Source organism: Topomyia yanbarensis, chromosome 2 (assembly GCF_030247195.1).
Source record: "Topomyia yanbarensis strain Yona2022 chromosome 2, ASM3024719v1, whole genome shotgun sequence".
NCBI lineage: Eukaryota > Metazoa > Arthropoda > Insecta > Diptera > Culicidae > Topomyia > Topomyia yanbarensis.
The window spans coordinates 170,780,054-170,794,522 of record NC_080671.1 but is presented as its reverse complement, the minus strand read 5'-3'; the positions used below and the strand labels follow the sequence as shown (position 1 = coordinate 170,794,522).

Here is a 14,469-nt window from a genome sequence, read left to right as displayed (position 1 = left end):
TCTGGAGGTGGTAACCCTATTCCATATTACCAGTATTTACCAGGATGTTTGCATCAGTTCATTGCTCCTTCAAGCAAGAGAGGTTTCTTCATCGAAATTGCAATGTGAAATCACAAAACTACGGGCTTGTTTACATTGTCTTCATCTTATAGGTGCTGTTGTGAGAAATGTTCCGGTGTATCAAGTAGTTTTTATCGGGGTCATACCCGAGAATCTTGTCCCTTGGAGTAGCAATGAACTTTCTGCTTGTCATGCACCGAAAAAAATATTTTGTAATTTAACATTAATATGCTTACACGTATTTAGAGCATAAATATATATCCATATCAACATTTGAATAGGGCTAATCAGATTTGTAAACAAACTTTTGTTTTGCTGATTTCTCCTAATTTGTTATCATTTCAACACAGAAAACATTTGAAATTGATTCTACTAAGGATAAAGATGTTGATTCATGTGTATTTTTCATGAAATTCAACTCGGTAGCGGAATAATGAGCGAAATAAGTTTGTTTACAAAAGTCTCATTAGCCCTTTTGAAGAATTACTATGGATATGTATGTAAAACTAAATCCACAAATAAATCTGACTTGAATATTCGACGAATTTTATATATTTTTGATACTCCAATTATGTACATTGATTTTAAAGTAATGTTAAATCATTGGTTCTTATCAAACAAGTATATTTTCGATCATATTGGTTTACAGGACGCATGAATTTCATTATTTTTTTGTGTGTACTGCATACAATGTGGAAAGACTTTTTGAATCAGCGGTGTTGCCGGATAACGAAATTCACCGCCGCGATCGGTGTGTTGATTGGCAGTGCATTCCCCGGTCAGAAGAAACAATTCCTCTTGTCTAGGTCGACTAGTTCCACGGATTCGTTTTTCTGACATTATTATGTACACCTTTGCGTCGGAGAATGCTTCACAATGTTTCAGCAAGAAGGTCTTGAGCAAAATGGGTTTCACCGTACCGATTCCTCTTTGCTGAGATAATATATTCTATTTTATTGCGTTTCCGTATGCAGGGGCGGACCCAGGGAAAAAAGTCGGAAGGGGCCCGAAATGTCGATTTTGAAATGTTCATTGTACAATACGTAATATGTAATAACTTCATTTAATTAAAATCAGTTTTGGTGGTCGAATATGGTTTGATTTGTTTGTTAACCCTTAAATGCGCAATGTTGTTTTAAAACAACATCCCTAAATTTTTTTTAAAATTATCGCATTAACGTGATATACTGCCGTTATAAGCATAACTGTCCCATGTTCTATGGGATTCCCTATATACATGGGACACTTATGCGTAGAACGGCAGTATAGCTATGTGACAATTTTCACAAAATTCTAAAAAAAATTATTTGCGCTTTAAGGGTTAATTTTGATTTTAAACTATTTTAAAATTTGAATTGAAACTATTTTAAAATTTCTCAACAAATTTAAAAAAATTTCGAGGGGGGGGGGTCCGGACCCCTAGGATCCTCTCCCTAAATCCACCACTGTCCATATGCATTCTATTTAATGCGAAAGGGTATTTTTTTACTATCTTATTTGTATTTTATATCATTGAAACGCTAACAACCTGAGTAATCACCTCGAATACCGTCGCAACATTAATATACCATAATTTTGCCATAGCTGAAAATAAATCCAACATGGAAACAGAAATCGGAACAATGGAAGTTTTTCGGTTAGCTTGAGCTTGTGCGACCACTCCTGGCTACTACTCCGTTATCGATCTGGACTAGCTGAAGTTGCACAATGAATCAGTTGATAATTACGATTGGGATTAGCTAAACATCTTTCGATGTGCAACTCCTGGTAATCCCAAAGTGTTTATTGATCAATACCGGCGCCGGCCAGGCCCGAACGTAAATCGCGGAAGGAAAAAGAAGGAATGTTAGTCTGGTACTTGCTTTTGCCAGAGGCCGTATATACTACTGCGCACTCCACAAGTATAACGGGAGGAGAATATTGGTTAGTAATTGTAGGGGTTCGATAAAAAATTATATAACAAAAGCACGCGATATAAGGTGTTTGACGTCTCTGGGCGCCCGGTCTCCAGGAGACTGTGTGACTACCCGAATTCACCATAGAGAAATTTTGAAACGACGTGGAAGTCTAGATAACATTCTTATTTACGTTCGGGCAACCATAGAGCGCATTAGTTTCGAGGGGATGAGATGAAGGATACAGTCTCGCTCCTTATTTTCGTTACTACTTAGTGATAAAAGTACACATTGAATGTTTCGCGCAATATGAAAATTATATGACCATAGGCGTCATTAGAAAAGTATGACAACCGGCAATGCCAGGAACTCGAACCGGCAACTTAAACCAAACATTTGTTCAATGAGTACGTCTCTTTACAAACTGGGCCACACTAACACACGCAACAATAGAAGTTTCTCGGTTTAGTATTGAAATTAGGAAAGAATCTATTAATCCAACCGTATTATAACCACAGCATATCATGAGGAATACCTGGGAAGTTGTGCCTCCAAGTATCTTCTGTAACAGACGCCACTTCTTCGTATTGCGACATGATTTATTGCCAATTACACAAGTTCACGATATCGTGAAAAATATATCTTTTTGGCTGAGTTAATTTGTTGAACGTTATCGGCACAGTATGGTTGGTATGATATGGTATTGCAGGCAATTCTGTAAACCTAAGCATAATTCGTGTTCAGTAAATGTACTATCTCGCAAATACTTGATCTAACACACAAGGAACTAAAGCTAACGGCAATCGTATTTGGCAGTGAGCACTACGTTTTGCTGACTCACTCGCTTCGACGCACCGTTTCTTTTGTTCCTCAGTGATTCGATCCGGGTTCGAAAAGAAGTATAAGTAATCGAGTCTTTCTGTGTGAAGTGATCAAGACAGGTGTATAGACCTTCACGGAGTTAAACCAATTGTTGGGGAATGTTCGTCAACGACTAGCATACAAAAACTACAAGGGACGTACGTTCACATTTCTTAATGTGAAATAGTTAATTTCTAAATAAATTTGGCTTAATAATTAATTAAATATACATAATTCTTTCGTACAGTTTACGTATGTCCAATCAACATCGAATGCTCCATATTGAACCAAACCATCTTGCCTACCAGAAGACAGAAAACTGCCTCCAATAATCGAACTAATATCTAGAACTGTTTTAGATCTGTGTGGGACAAAACTTTTCGATTATGTGCGGAAAAACACCCGGACAGATGCTGAATAATCATGCTTAAGACAACATAGTCACATTTTATGTATTGAATAAGCTTTCTAGTTTTATTTTGCCATTATTGTAGCTTTGCTACAGTACACAAAGAAATGTAGCGAATGCAGTGTTCATATATAGAAACAATAAAGGGGGTGGGCGTGGCGTAGTTGGTAAATCGATTGCCTTGCACCTGGGTTCGGGTCTCGACCCCGCACATAGGGTTAGAATTTTTTCATAAAAGATTTTTCTAACCCGAAGAAGCGAATGACCTTAAGGTTAAAACCTCTATAATCGAAAAAAAAGAAACAATAAATATTCAAAAATAGAAAATAATTTTATGTATTGACTTCACGCTTTTTTCTACAACGGTTATTTAAGAGACAATATATAAGATAACTTTTCGTTAAGAAATAGGCTTTATAGTATGTGTTATCAAAATCAAAGCAGGATAGGCTAAGTGTAAATGAATCACGTGGAATTAACGAATGAACGTAGGTTAACCCTCCGGAAGTCGCGCTTATGGACCACTGAACCAGCAGCCGCTGGTGCCCTAAGACGACTTCGCTAGATTTTCAGAGCAGCGTGCACTCAGTGCACCAGCGCGACTGCCGGAAGGTTAATAACAAATCTTCGTTGTGCTTTCCGCCGATTCGCGTGAATTTGTTACTAAGGAAAGTTCTCGTCTTACCGCAACAGAACTACAGATTACTATCATGCACACATGCAACCGTAAACAAATTAGGTACCTATAGCTTGGTATACACATTCGCCTCGAACATTGTACGATCGACGTACAGTGTGCATTGTTCGAATCAAACAGCTGTGCAGTGTTGCTACGGATTTTTCCGTAGATATACGGATTTATGGCTTATCTACGGATCTACCGATTAATTCGTGGAATCTACGGATTTTCATAACTCCTTTAGGGTTCTACCTAAGCTTGAAAAAAATAATACGCATTTTATTTTTTCAATCGAATGTCTATCATGTTCGCCCAATATTTTTTGAACTCCAGGTTGATGCCCTTTTCGTGGTATTCCTTAATTCTGCCATCAAATTAACAATCATACATAATTTGCTTGATTGAATTCCGAAACCAATCGAACCGGAAGTGGTTGATGCATTTGAGTAGGAATAGGCAAGAACTCCGATTAATATTCTGGTATTCATTTTAGCACATTGAAATTAAACGGTTCGGAAAGATACTTGTTCATTTAGAGTATAGACTAACGCAATTTTTTGAGATGCACGATGTAAGTTTCCTACAACGAAGACAAATGGGAAATGGTGCGTGGCCCCGTGTTGAGCCCATGCTATCACTTGGCTGCAAACGTGGATAATTTCATTGTTGCTAAAAATACATTCAATATTATTGGACCCTATAACTGAACTTCATTAAATTTCTGAACGTCAGTCTACCTTCTCTCTCGCTCGTGTTTACGTCCATGTCGTCGTCGCTGGAGCTTTGATTTTCGCTGTTACATGCTTGGTGCTTTTTCTGTTTTCGAGTAACTTTGGCATAGCCGCCTTTTTTTAATTTATTTCTTCCCTAGGTAGGTTAAATATTGGCTTTGACATATCGTTTTTACGGCATTAATCTTTTGGTCGGCTGTCTGTGGTGTATCAGCAAATATCGAAGGCTGTTTGGTGGTGTTGGTTGTAGTAGGTAGGATTTCTTTAGTTGTTTTGATTCATGACTTATCGTAATATATTGTCTGGTTACAGAACTGGCACGTGGGCGTCTGCCCAGGATATGTGCATAGGAGACGGTCTGTCCACGAAAGTCCAGTAACCCGAGCAAATACTCATGGGTTCAAACACCACACAGCCCCTTGAAAAGACCTTAAACATGGTCCGTGCCAAAATTCCCAACCATCAAGGCACCATCAAATGGTCTCAATAACCCATAAAAACACCAACATATGGTGTTTTATATGGGACCTACCGGACCATGGTAATGGTGTTTTCATGGGTTGAACCCATTTCAAACACCCATGTCAAGCCCCATGAGCATGGGGGTATTATGGACTTTCCGTTTGCTCGGGAAGACGGTATAGGTTGGTTCAGCCGCATTCGCACCACCCGAACACCGTTGAGGGTACCAAGGAAAAAGTTTCTCCAAGTGTCAATCCGTCCCACTTCTCCATACTTCGATATGAATCTTTTAATATAATCCGCAATAGTGCGAGGTGCCATATCGTGAAGGCGAATTTCTATCCAATCAAGGAGCATATACACGGGGATTTTGATTTTGACGCTTTCATATTCGACATTATGTTGTATGTTGTTCTTCACTACGAAGCTTTCTGCCTCGGCTAAGGAATTGACATTATTAGTACTACTTGTCTCGTATGATGTAGCTGTATGTGGGAAATGTCTGTAATAACACGTTCCATTTTCACTTTGATAAACTGTTCCACCTCACGCACTGTTGCTCTAAGACGTGTCTGTGAAAAGTCAATCGCGATTGTTTATTTGGGGTTCAATAATTTCATTCGCTATATTTGCTACACGTACACATTAGAACGGCGCGGGTCACGGTGTGCTTTAATTTTTGATCTGTAAGAAAATGAGATGAGGAAGCAGACTGATCTCTACGACACTATTGCTCTTACCTTACGAAGGTCAAACAGCAAATAATTGTTTTATGGAAACCCCACAATAGGCACCACCAAACCACCAATTTTTCTTTTGAACTTGAACCATTTGACATTGATATTACATTGCTTGACTTTGCAGCTCTCGATTACTGATGGCTAAAAATGGTGACAAACAATCCAATAAAAATATTTTAAAATTCTAGTGAACATAGCCATGGAATCCTAGCGAAAGGCACTATTTCACAACTAAGTAGACTAAAACGGGTACATTTCTTTCTGTTGATGACATCATGCATTATTTACAGTTTCCATTTTTTGTTTTTCCTGATTTCATTTTCTAATTTTGCATTTTTTCTCGTTTTTTAAATTTCAGAACGGGGGTGGGCATAGCGTATTGGTAAATCGATTGCCGTGTACGCAGCGCACCTGGGTTCGAGTCCCGACCCCGCACATAGGGTTAGAAATTTTTCCTAAGAGATTTTTCTAACCCGAAGAGGCGAATGACCTTAAGGTTAAAACCTCTATTTTCTCGCCAATTAAAATGCGGTGAAAATTATTCTTGTAAATATAGAAAAACGTTCGATACCGATCGATAGTATCGATACTTTTCCTCCGATACATTGATTATCAGTATCGTAATAATCCAAAGTATCACGATACCGAAGTATCGATACTGTTTTCAGTATCGCCCGTCCCTATTCTACGCTTTGCGTATTCAGCTGAAGTCCCGCATCCTACGGACGCACACAAAACTTTTTTCCAAACATATCACTGATAGTCCCTATTAATCCGTACGGGCACGAGACACGTTCGTCGAAGGAGATAGATAATCAACTGGTTGTTGTGTACAAACATGCTGATATCGCAAAGTTTATAAAGATCAGCTAAAGGTATGTTCAGCTGTGAACCTGGATGAGGTTGTTGACGTTGGTATAGATCCAACACTCGAGGAATAGGCGCGTGCGAATATTTTTCGTTAAAAATTGTTTGTTTGTTTTGTTTCATTAGGTAGAAATCGTCATGCAAGCGAAACGAAGATTTGACGCCATGAACTTCCGATTTTGCAACAAAAGTGTGTGCGTTCTTCGTTTCTATGCAGATAATTTTGCGCGACATTTTGCCGGTTATCTACACAATTCTTTCACATTTATACATGGGACCGGAGACAAGTAACAGTGATTGTTCATCATAAACCAGAGTAGCTAGTTTTCGACCACAATTCGTATCGGCCGATCGAAATACTGTTTTACTACGCCTGGACAATTTGGTCAAGGCAAACGATTTGTTATCAAAACTCAATTTATCTTCCGCGAACGGCACGCTACGAACGATTGCTATCAAACATTAAACTAGCCTACGCTCTAAATTGCAAATGGCTTGTACATTCTTGGCTAAAAAGTGCAGGTAATCAAATCGCATACAATGAATACTTGACGCAATGAGTTTTAAATTTTGCAAGAGAAGTGTGCGGGTACTCTGTTCTTATACAGAAAATTGTGCGTGATTTTTCGCCGGTTATCTTCACAATTCATTAACATTTAGCGTCGAATTTCCATGCATCATCTAAAAATAATGCTCTTGGGTTAGACAGAATCAAAATCAATTATTTGATGAATTTATACGACAAGTTTTTACAGCAGAACATTGGTCCACGGGACTGGAGACAAATAACAGTGATTGTTATTCATAAACCGGAAAAGCCAGCTTTCGACCACAATTCGTATCGGCCGATGCTATTCTACTACACCTAGACAATTTGGTTAATTCAAACGACTTGTTATCAAAACTCAATTTATCTTTCGCGAAGGCAAGGTACGAACGTTTGCCATTGAACATTCAACCAGCATATCTTTAAAATGCAAATGACTTCTGTATTCTTGGCTAAAGGGTGCAATGAATCAAATTGAATCACAATTGACTATTGGTGTAATGATGGGTGGAGCGAAAGAGAGTGCCACGACGCTATGTTCACTATGTACTCATATCGAGTTCGACTGTACAGGAGAGCTTGTGCACCTGTTGTGTTCTTATGGAGCCTTATGGACCACTGAACCAGGAGCCGCTGGTGCCCTAAGACGACTTCGCTAGATTTTCAGAGCAGCGTGCACTCAGTGCACCAGCGCGACTGCCGGAAGGTTAATAACAAATCTTCGTTGTGCTTTCCATCGATTCGCATGAAGTTGTTACTAAGGAAAGTTCTCGTCTTACCGCAACAGAACTACAGATTACTATCATGCCTACCTATAGCTTGGTATACACATTCGCCTCGAACATTGTACCCAAACGATCGACGTACAGTGTGCATTGTTCGAATCAAACGGCTGTGCAGTGTTGCTACGGATTTTTCCGTAGATCTACGAATTTATGTCTTATCTACGGATCTACTGGTTAATTCGTGGAATGGACTCCGATTAATATTCTGGTATTCATTTTAGCACATTGAAATTAAACGGTTCGGAAAGATACTGGTTCATTTGGAGTATAGACTAACGCAATTTCTTGAAATGTACGATGTAAGTTTCCTACAACGAAGACAAATGGGGAATGGTGCGTGGACCCGTCTTGAGCTTGTGCACCTGTTGTGTTCTAGATTGTACATAAATGACTGAGCCAAAGAGGCAAATGATCTTAAGGTTAAAACTTCTATAATAAAAAATAAAATAAAATGAGTTCTAGAAACAAGCACAGAACAAGCGAAACCAAGGTGTTTGATTTTCGTTTGGTTGGACGAGCTTAGTTACATGTTAACCGGCAAGTAGAGCACTGCATTGTGTGTCAAAACAGCCAGTACCGTAGTTACCACTCATCACCAATCTTCAGTGATGAGTGGTAAGTCTGATACGCTGGTTGTGGAGGTACAGAATGCAGTGCTCTGCTTGCCGTTTATCATGTGACCAATTCTGTTCCTTAAATAGTCGATAATGACGTCACTCATAGAAGCGTATCGCTCTAGGTGCATAAACCCGTTGTGCCAGACTTGAGAAGCGCTACCTTCTGTGAGCAAATGCGTGGTATTTTGATAATAATAACTTAAATAATGTATATTTAAGTTTTTATTGTCATGATATCAAAATCTATGGTTTCATCCAACGAAATCCGTTCTTAGAAGCGTTTCTGAGCGATATTTGCAAACATTTCAAAAATTTATCGTGCAATGGCTAAATTATAAGCGTTCAGTATCGAAAACAAAGACGTAGTCCTACGTCACAAAGAACTCGCAAATGGAGGTTTCAGTGTACCAAACACGTAGCTTTACAACAACTTGTAGCGACCACTTACAAACCCGACCATCATTTGAAAATCCACAATTTGCGAAGATTTACTTTTCATGATTACGGCAAGACCAATAATACTCCTAACGTGGCTGAATAAATATTTGACTAAGATCCTGCAACCCGTCGACTTATATACGACCTCTAGGCAGATTTAGTGAAAAAATAGATAATGGAATTATTTTGAACATATTTTCACAGATTTAGTCAAGATTCCTTGTATTTTATTGGTTCTAGATTGTTTCAAACACTTTTCTAAAGTTAAATTGAATGATTCCTCTAGAAACATCTTTGCGGTACGTTCACCAAAAAATAATTTGGTATGATCACCAAAAAAATAATTTCTGACTCTGCCTTCGTATTATTTAAGTTTTTACTTTGCGCCGGGCTTTAGGCCTTGGCATAAATAAACTCTCCTGAAAAGACCCAGATTCCGACTACCTGTTTAAAAATATTGATTGAACTCGGTTGGACCATATTTATGCTTCTTTTGGACCAAAGATAATCAGCTAACTATTGTAAAAGAACTAACGCAGATATATTCAACAGTTGCAGATATCCCGAAAGGTTGTCCAGATAAGTTCAGAATTGTGATATTCTGTCTAAAGCAAACAAATGACGTTAGTGGCGACAGGGCTTGTATGAAGGACTATCGTGTCTAAATGTCCGCGGACAAAGTTGAGATCAACGGTGGGGTCACTGATTCGAAATTGTGCGTGGATCTACTGAAGCACGGGGTTAGCTGTTTCAAAATCCCTTTGATTCACTGAGAAAATTTTTTTGAATGTAAATCGCACTGAATAGAACAAAATTGTGTGTGCCTTCAAACTCGTATCGGGTGAACTTTGGTGTTTAACTACGTCTTCTTTGGCAATAATCGTCGGCCTGTTCGGCTGTTGTACACCGAGAATCGTGAAAATGACTCGTGCATTAAGAATTCTGAAAAATAGTTATTCCTATTATGAGAGACTCCATATGATCAAGAGTCCTAGGAATCCAAAGCGTTCCCTTTGAAAACGATCTAATCGCTATTGCAGAAAAACTAAAAAGAGCTACCCCACTCACTACGACAAATCATTGTGCTCTTTTGGCAGTGTTTCACTTTCACATAGGGGAGTCAGTTATTTCAGAACGAGATTTTCAGTTATGAAGTACACCGGATTTTTTTGGAGGTGCCTCCTGAAGATTTTCTGTCACTCACCCAATTTTAAATATTTTTAAATTAAAATTTAGGAAATTATTGTTCAAATTGTTCAGTTCCCAACCGCTCACATTTTTTTCTTAGCCGACAAAAGAAATAAAGCTCTCAAGTTAAAACCTCTCTAACCGAAAAGATAATAATCGCGAGACCGCTTCGTCCGAGATTCGCGTACTTTTTAAGGCTAATAATAAAATTTAATGAACCTGCACCCGATTACAAACCGCAACCATGCAACAAAAAAGACACGAACCCGGAATTTCCGCAAATTAAAAACGAAACTTGAACAGAACCCGATTTCTGTAGATATGATTGAAATCGAAACATTTGAAAGAGAATTTTGAAATTAGAATCGTAATTGTCCCTTATGGTAAATTATTTGGTTACTCATTTGTCACTCGTTATTTGTAACTTATGACTGACCAAAAGGCTCCTAGTTAATAAGAATATACTCGAAAGATCTAAATTTTCTTTATTTTTCCTGCGCCTTTGCCCGTCCTTCCTCCCTTTTCTCTGTTAGTGTTACTACTTCGATGTAACAAGTAATAACCAGTGAATGCCTTTTGGAAGTGTGCAAAAATGGCATTTTCAAGCCTACGTAACGTGTCGTGTCAAATAAATAGACTTAATAATTAGCAAAAAAACAAGTAACAGAAATTGAAATTGTGTACAGTTCCGTGCATATTGTCGGTATAATATTATAAACCCCAAAACGCAAGAAAATCACGTAAAATTATACAACTCCCTCCCCTCCCAGCAACCTCGAAAGCTTACCACAGATGGCCGCCAAGTACTGATGTACTACCCTTCGGTCGGCTTTGATCTCAATTGGAAGCTTAGTTTCTGGCATTGTTGCGAAACGACGACTACCGCTGCCTTTGGAAGGCTCGTATAGTCACTTGGCTGGCACGACTTGGGTCTCAACTGTAAGCCACAAAATCACTACCGACACACTTCCGCCAACAGAATACTTTGTCTATTTTATTTTGTTTTTCACTGCAGCCACTGCGGTTAAATTCAATTTCCTACGAGTCCACGTGATCCATTCGCAATCGTTAAGCGGTCAAATAATCTATCGATCGCCCACACTTCCGTTAATATTCTTCACTGCTAATGAAAATCCACCGCTCAGAAAATTGTCACTTCCTAACAAAAACACCAAATATTCACTCCACTCCAAGAGAAATACCAACTTTGTATGCACAAACGATTTTCACTTTCCACAAAATAGTTCCAAAACAGTTCAGATAACTAGTTCTTATTCTCGGGGAGGGTTCGCTTCGCTAAGGTTAACGCGCGCGATGATGATGATGCTTCTCGGGCACCGGGCTTCTGACGAATGGTGATGATCGGTCTCCCTCCAGCTGGTATAGTAGTACCTAGTCGGTTGGCGAAAAAAAAAATCGCACGCTACTGTCTGCGGTATACCGCTTGGCGTGCGGCGGTGGATTGGAAGGCAGCTCAGCCCGCCCGCGAGTGCGAAATGAAAAGGTGAGCTCCAAAAACGCAAACTATAGCAGAGCCGCAGCGACATCGCGCCGTCGTCGCCCACTTAGCAGCCTTGCCGGACCGTGATAATGATAATTTCTTCTATTGCGGAACGGTCGGGGGTACAATTTTGTTGCGCGGAACTGCTATGAGCTTCAAGCGTACTACTATCTGATTCTTGAAGGCGATTCCGCTCATGAGGGATAATCGCGGGGCTTTGTATTCTACTCAGAGAGTTTGTAAGCTCAATTGCTAATGCACACTAGAGAAAGAAAGAACCTTTTCCCGTCAATGCCAGTAGATATTTTTATTACTACTAAGATCAGTGGGGGAATCTTTTCATACTTATACGTTAGAATTGATTTATTTTTAATCACCACTGGGGTTTTTACGATATTATAATTAATTTATTCATCAACCATAGGGAAACATCATACAGATAATTTAGAAATAGGCGCAAATCAGCTCTTGTACAATTTCGGCTGATTGCATACTATACACAATTTACACGATTGAAATGAATATTGCTTTATCTTCCACGTGAAATGCCATGATCACACTTTGATCAGAACAAATAGGAACAAATCCGCTATGGTGCATACGTTCATTGTCTGCTTTGACGGCTTAGGAAACATTAGTTTGTCTGCAAAATAAATGAATTTGTTTTAGTGAACGGGGAAACTGGAAGTAATCCGGAGCAAACCGGGATATAGTTCTTTGTGTATCCATTTATCCCAGCTTCTTCTAATTGCAAACCGGATTAAACAAAGGATAGTTTTTTCTTCTCCTGTTCGCTACAGAGAAGCTTGAAGCCACGAGTAAGTACTGGAACAATCGTAATATCATCAATTTCGAGATAATATAACGTTTAGACCAGTTGCGTGGCCAGGAAAATAGTAAGAGACAACGTGTACTTACAAAAGTGCTTGAGAATGCTATTTAAAACAACTTTGTTGAAGGTATGTAGCATTTCGAGCTATTGAACTATAATGATGAAGTTTTCTCAAGTCAAATTTTCTCCAAAAGAACTTTTTTTAAGATTCAGAAACTCATGCTTTCGACAAATTATGTATTTTATTGTTTATGAACAATAGAATAGATTTACATGTACATGTACAGTAATTTCAGAATAACTCATTTGTAATTTGTTATTTGTAATAGCACTCCAAAGACGACGGTTTCAAAATGATGTGAAACCTTAAATATTATTATCATTGATAATATAACAAAAACATACGTCTCCCAACCTTTGAACAGAACGGATCGTTATATTTCACAGTGGTGTTCGGTGTGTAAATTTCAGTGAGTGAAGGTCATCCTTTGTTCGTTCGTTAGCTGCCGTTCTGCTGGTGCCGGCAGTAAATCCAGTACATTGTTTTCGCTGGTGCGGAACAATCGACGTTGTTTGCAGATAAGTTTTGCTTGATTTTTTTCCTCGTTTGCTTTCTTTCCTTTTCCCTACTTTTATTCTACCTTGTAATCAAATAATAAGACACATTCCCGTTTATATAACGCTCTGCCCTCGTGCTTAAATGGCCGAGGGCGAAATACCATCTGATGTAATCATGGAAGTCCCTGATCCCCCTAACACTCGCATTGCTCCCCGTATAAAGCAGTACCCAGAAGGTTCCTCTGGGCCATTGGTGGTATATTTTCGGACCGGAGAGAAACCGGTTAATATATTAAAACTTTCTCGAGATCTGACTGCTAATTACGCGGCTGTAACTCAGATAACACGTGTTCGGGCAAACAAGATACGTGTTCTAGTGAATGATCTCGGCCAGGCAAACGCGATTGCTTGCTGTGAGCGCTTTACGCGGGAATTTAAAGCGTACGTGCCTTGTGTGGCCGTAGAAATCGATGGGGTAATGTCCGAACCGGGCCTGAAATGCGAAGAACTGTTGGAGCACGGGGTTGGCTGCTTTAAGGACCCCTCACTTGAACAGATTAAGATCTTGGAATGCAAACAATTATATACCGCAAACACCGAGGGAGGTAAGACTACCTACTCTCTATCAGGCTCGATTCGGGTGACATTCGCCGGGTCCTCTCTTCCCAACTACATCCTCCTTGACAAGGTTCGCCTACCAGTTCGCCTGTTCGTACCGCGGGTCATGAACTGCAGCAATTGCAGCAGTTGGGCCACACAACCACATATTGTGGAAATAAGAAACGATGCGGCAAATGCGAAGGAGAGCATGAGGATGACTCTTGCGACAAAGAAACTGAAAAGTGTATTTGCTGCGGGGGCCCTTCACATGCTCTTAAATCATGCCCTGCGTACAAGCAGCGCGGGGATAAAATTAAGCGCTCCCTTAAGGAACGCTCAAGGCGTTCTTATGCAGAAATGCTAAAGAATGCTTCGCCATCTGTCCTGTCCGAAAATCCCTATGCTGGTTTGGCTAACGTTGAGCAAGAATCCGACGACCCACGAGAGGGAATATCTTTGGTTAACCCAGGGGAATCCAGGAAGAGGAGAAATCCAGCCTCCCCTACATTGCCTCGTAAGGGTGCCAAGGTGTCGTCCACTCAGAGTGCGCTAACTACAATCAATAAATCCAACGGAAGTGATGCACAAAAGCCGCAGCAATTTGCTCCAGGACTTGGAAATATTAATTCTAACAAGGAGTATCCACCACTTCCAGGGACACCAAAAACCTCAAGTGTCCCCTTTTTTCCAACAGACACT

The 14,469-nt window shown here is 39.6% G+C and overlaps 1 protein-coding gene across 1 annotated transcript in view; it reads right to left on the bottom strand.

The window, feature by feature from the left end:
* LOC131682110 (facilitated trehalose transporter Tret1-like) overlaps positions 1-11,844 on the bottom strand; it is a 55,778-nt gene extending 43,934 nt beyond the window's left edge. Inside the window, exon 1 of the mRNA XM_058963331.1 lies at positions 11,067-11,844. Within this exon, the coding sequence (XP_058819314.1) occupies positions 11,067-11,142 (76 nt within the window). The 5' untranslated portion in view covers positions 11,143-11,844. The remainder of the gene's footprint in view (positions 1-11,066) is intronic.
* Positions 11,845-14,469: the final 2,625 nt, after the last annotated feature.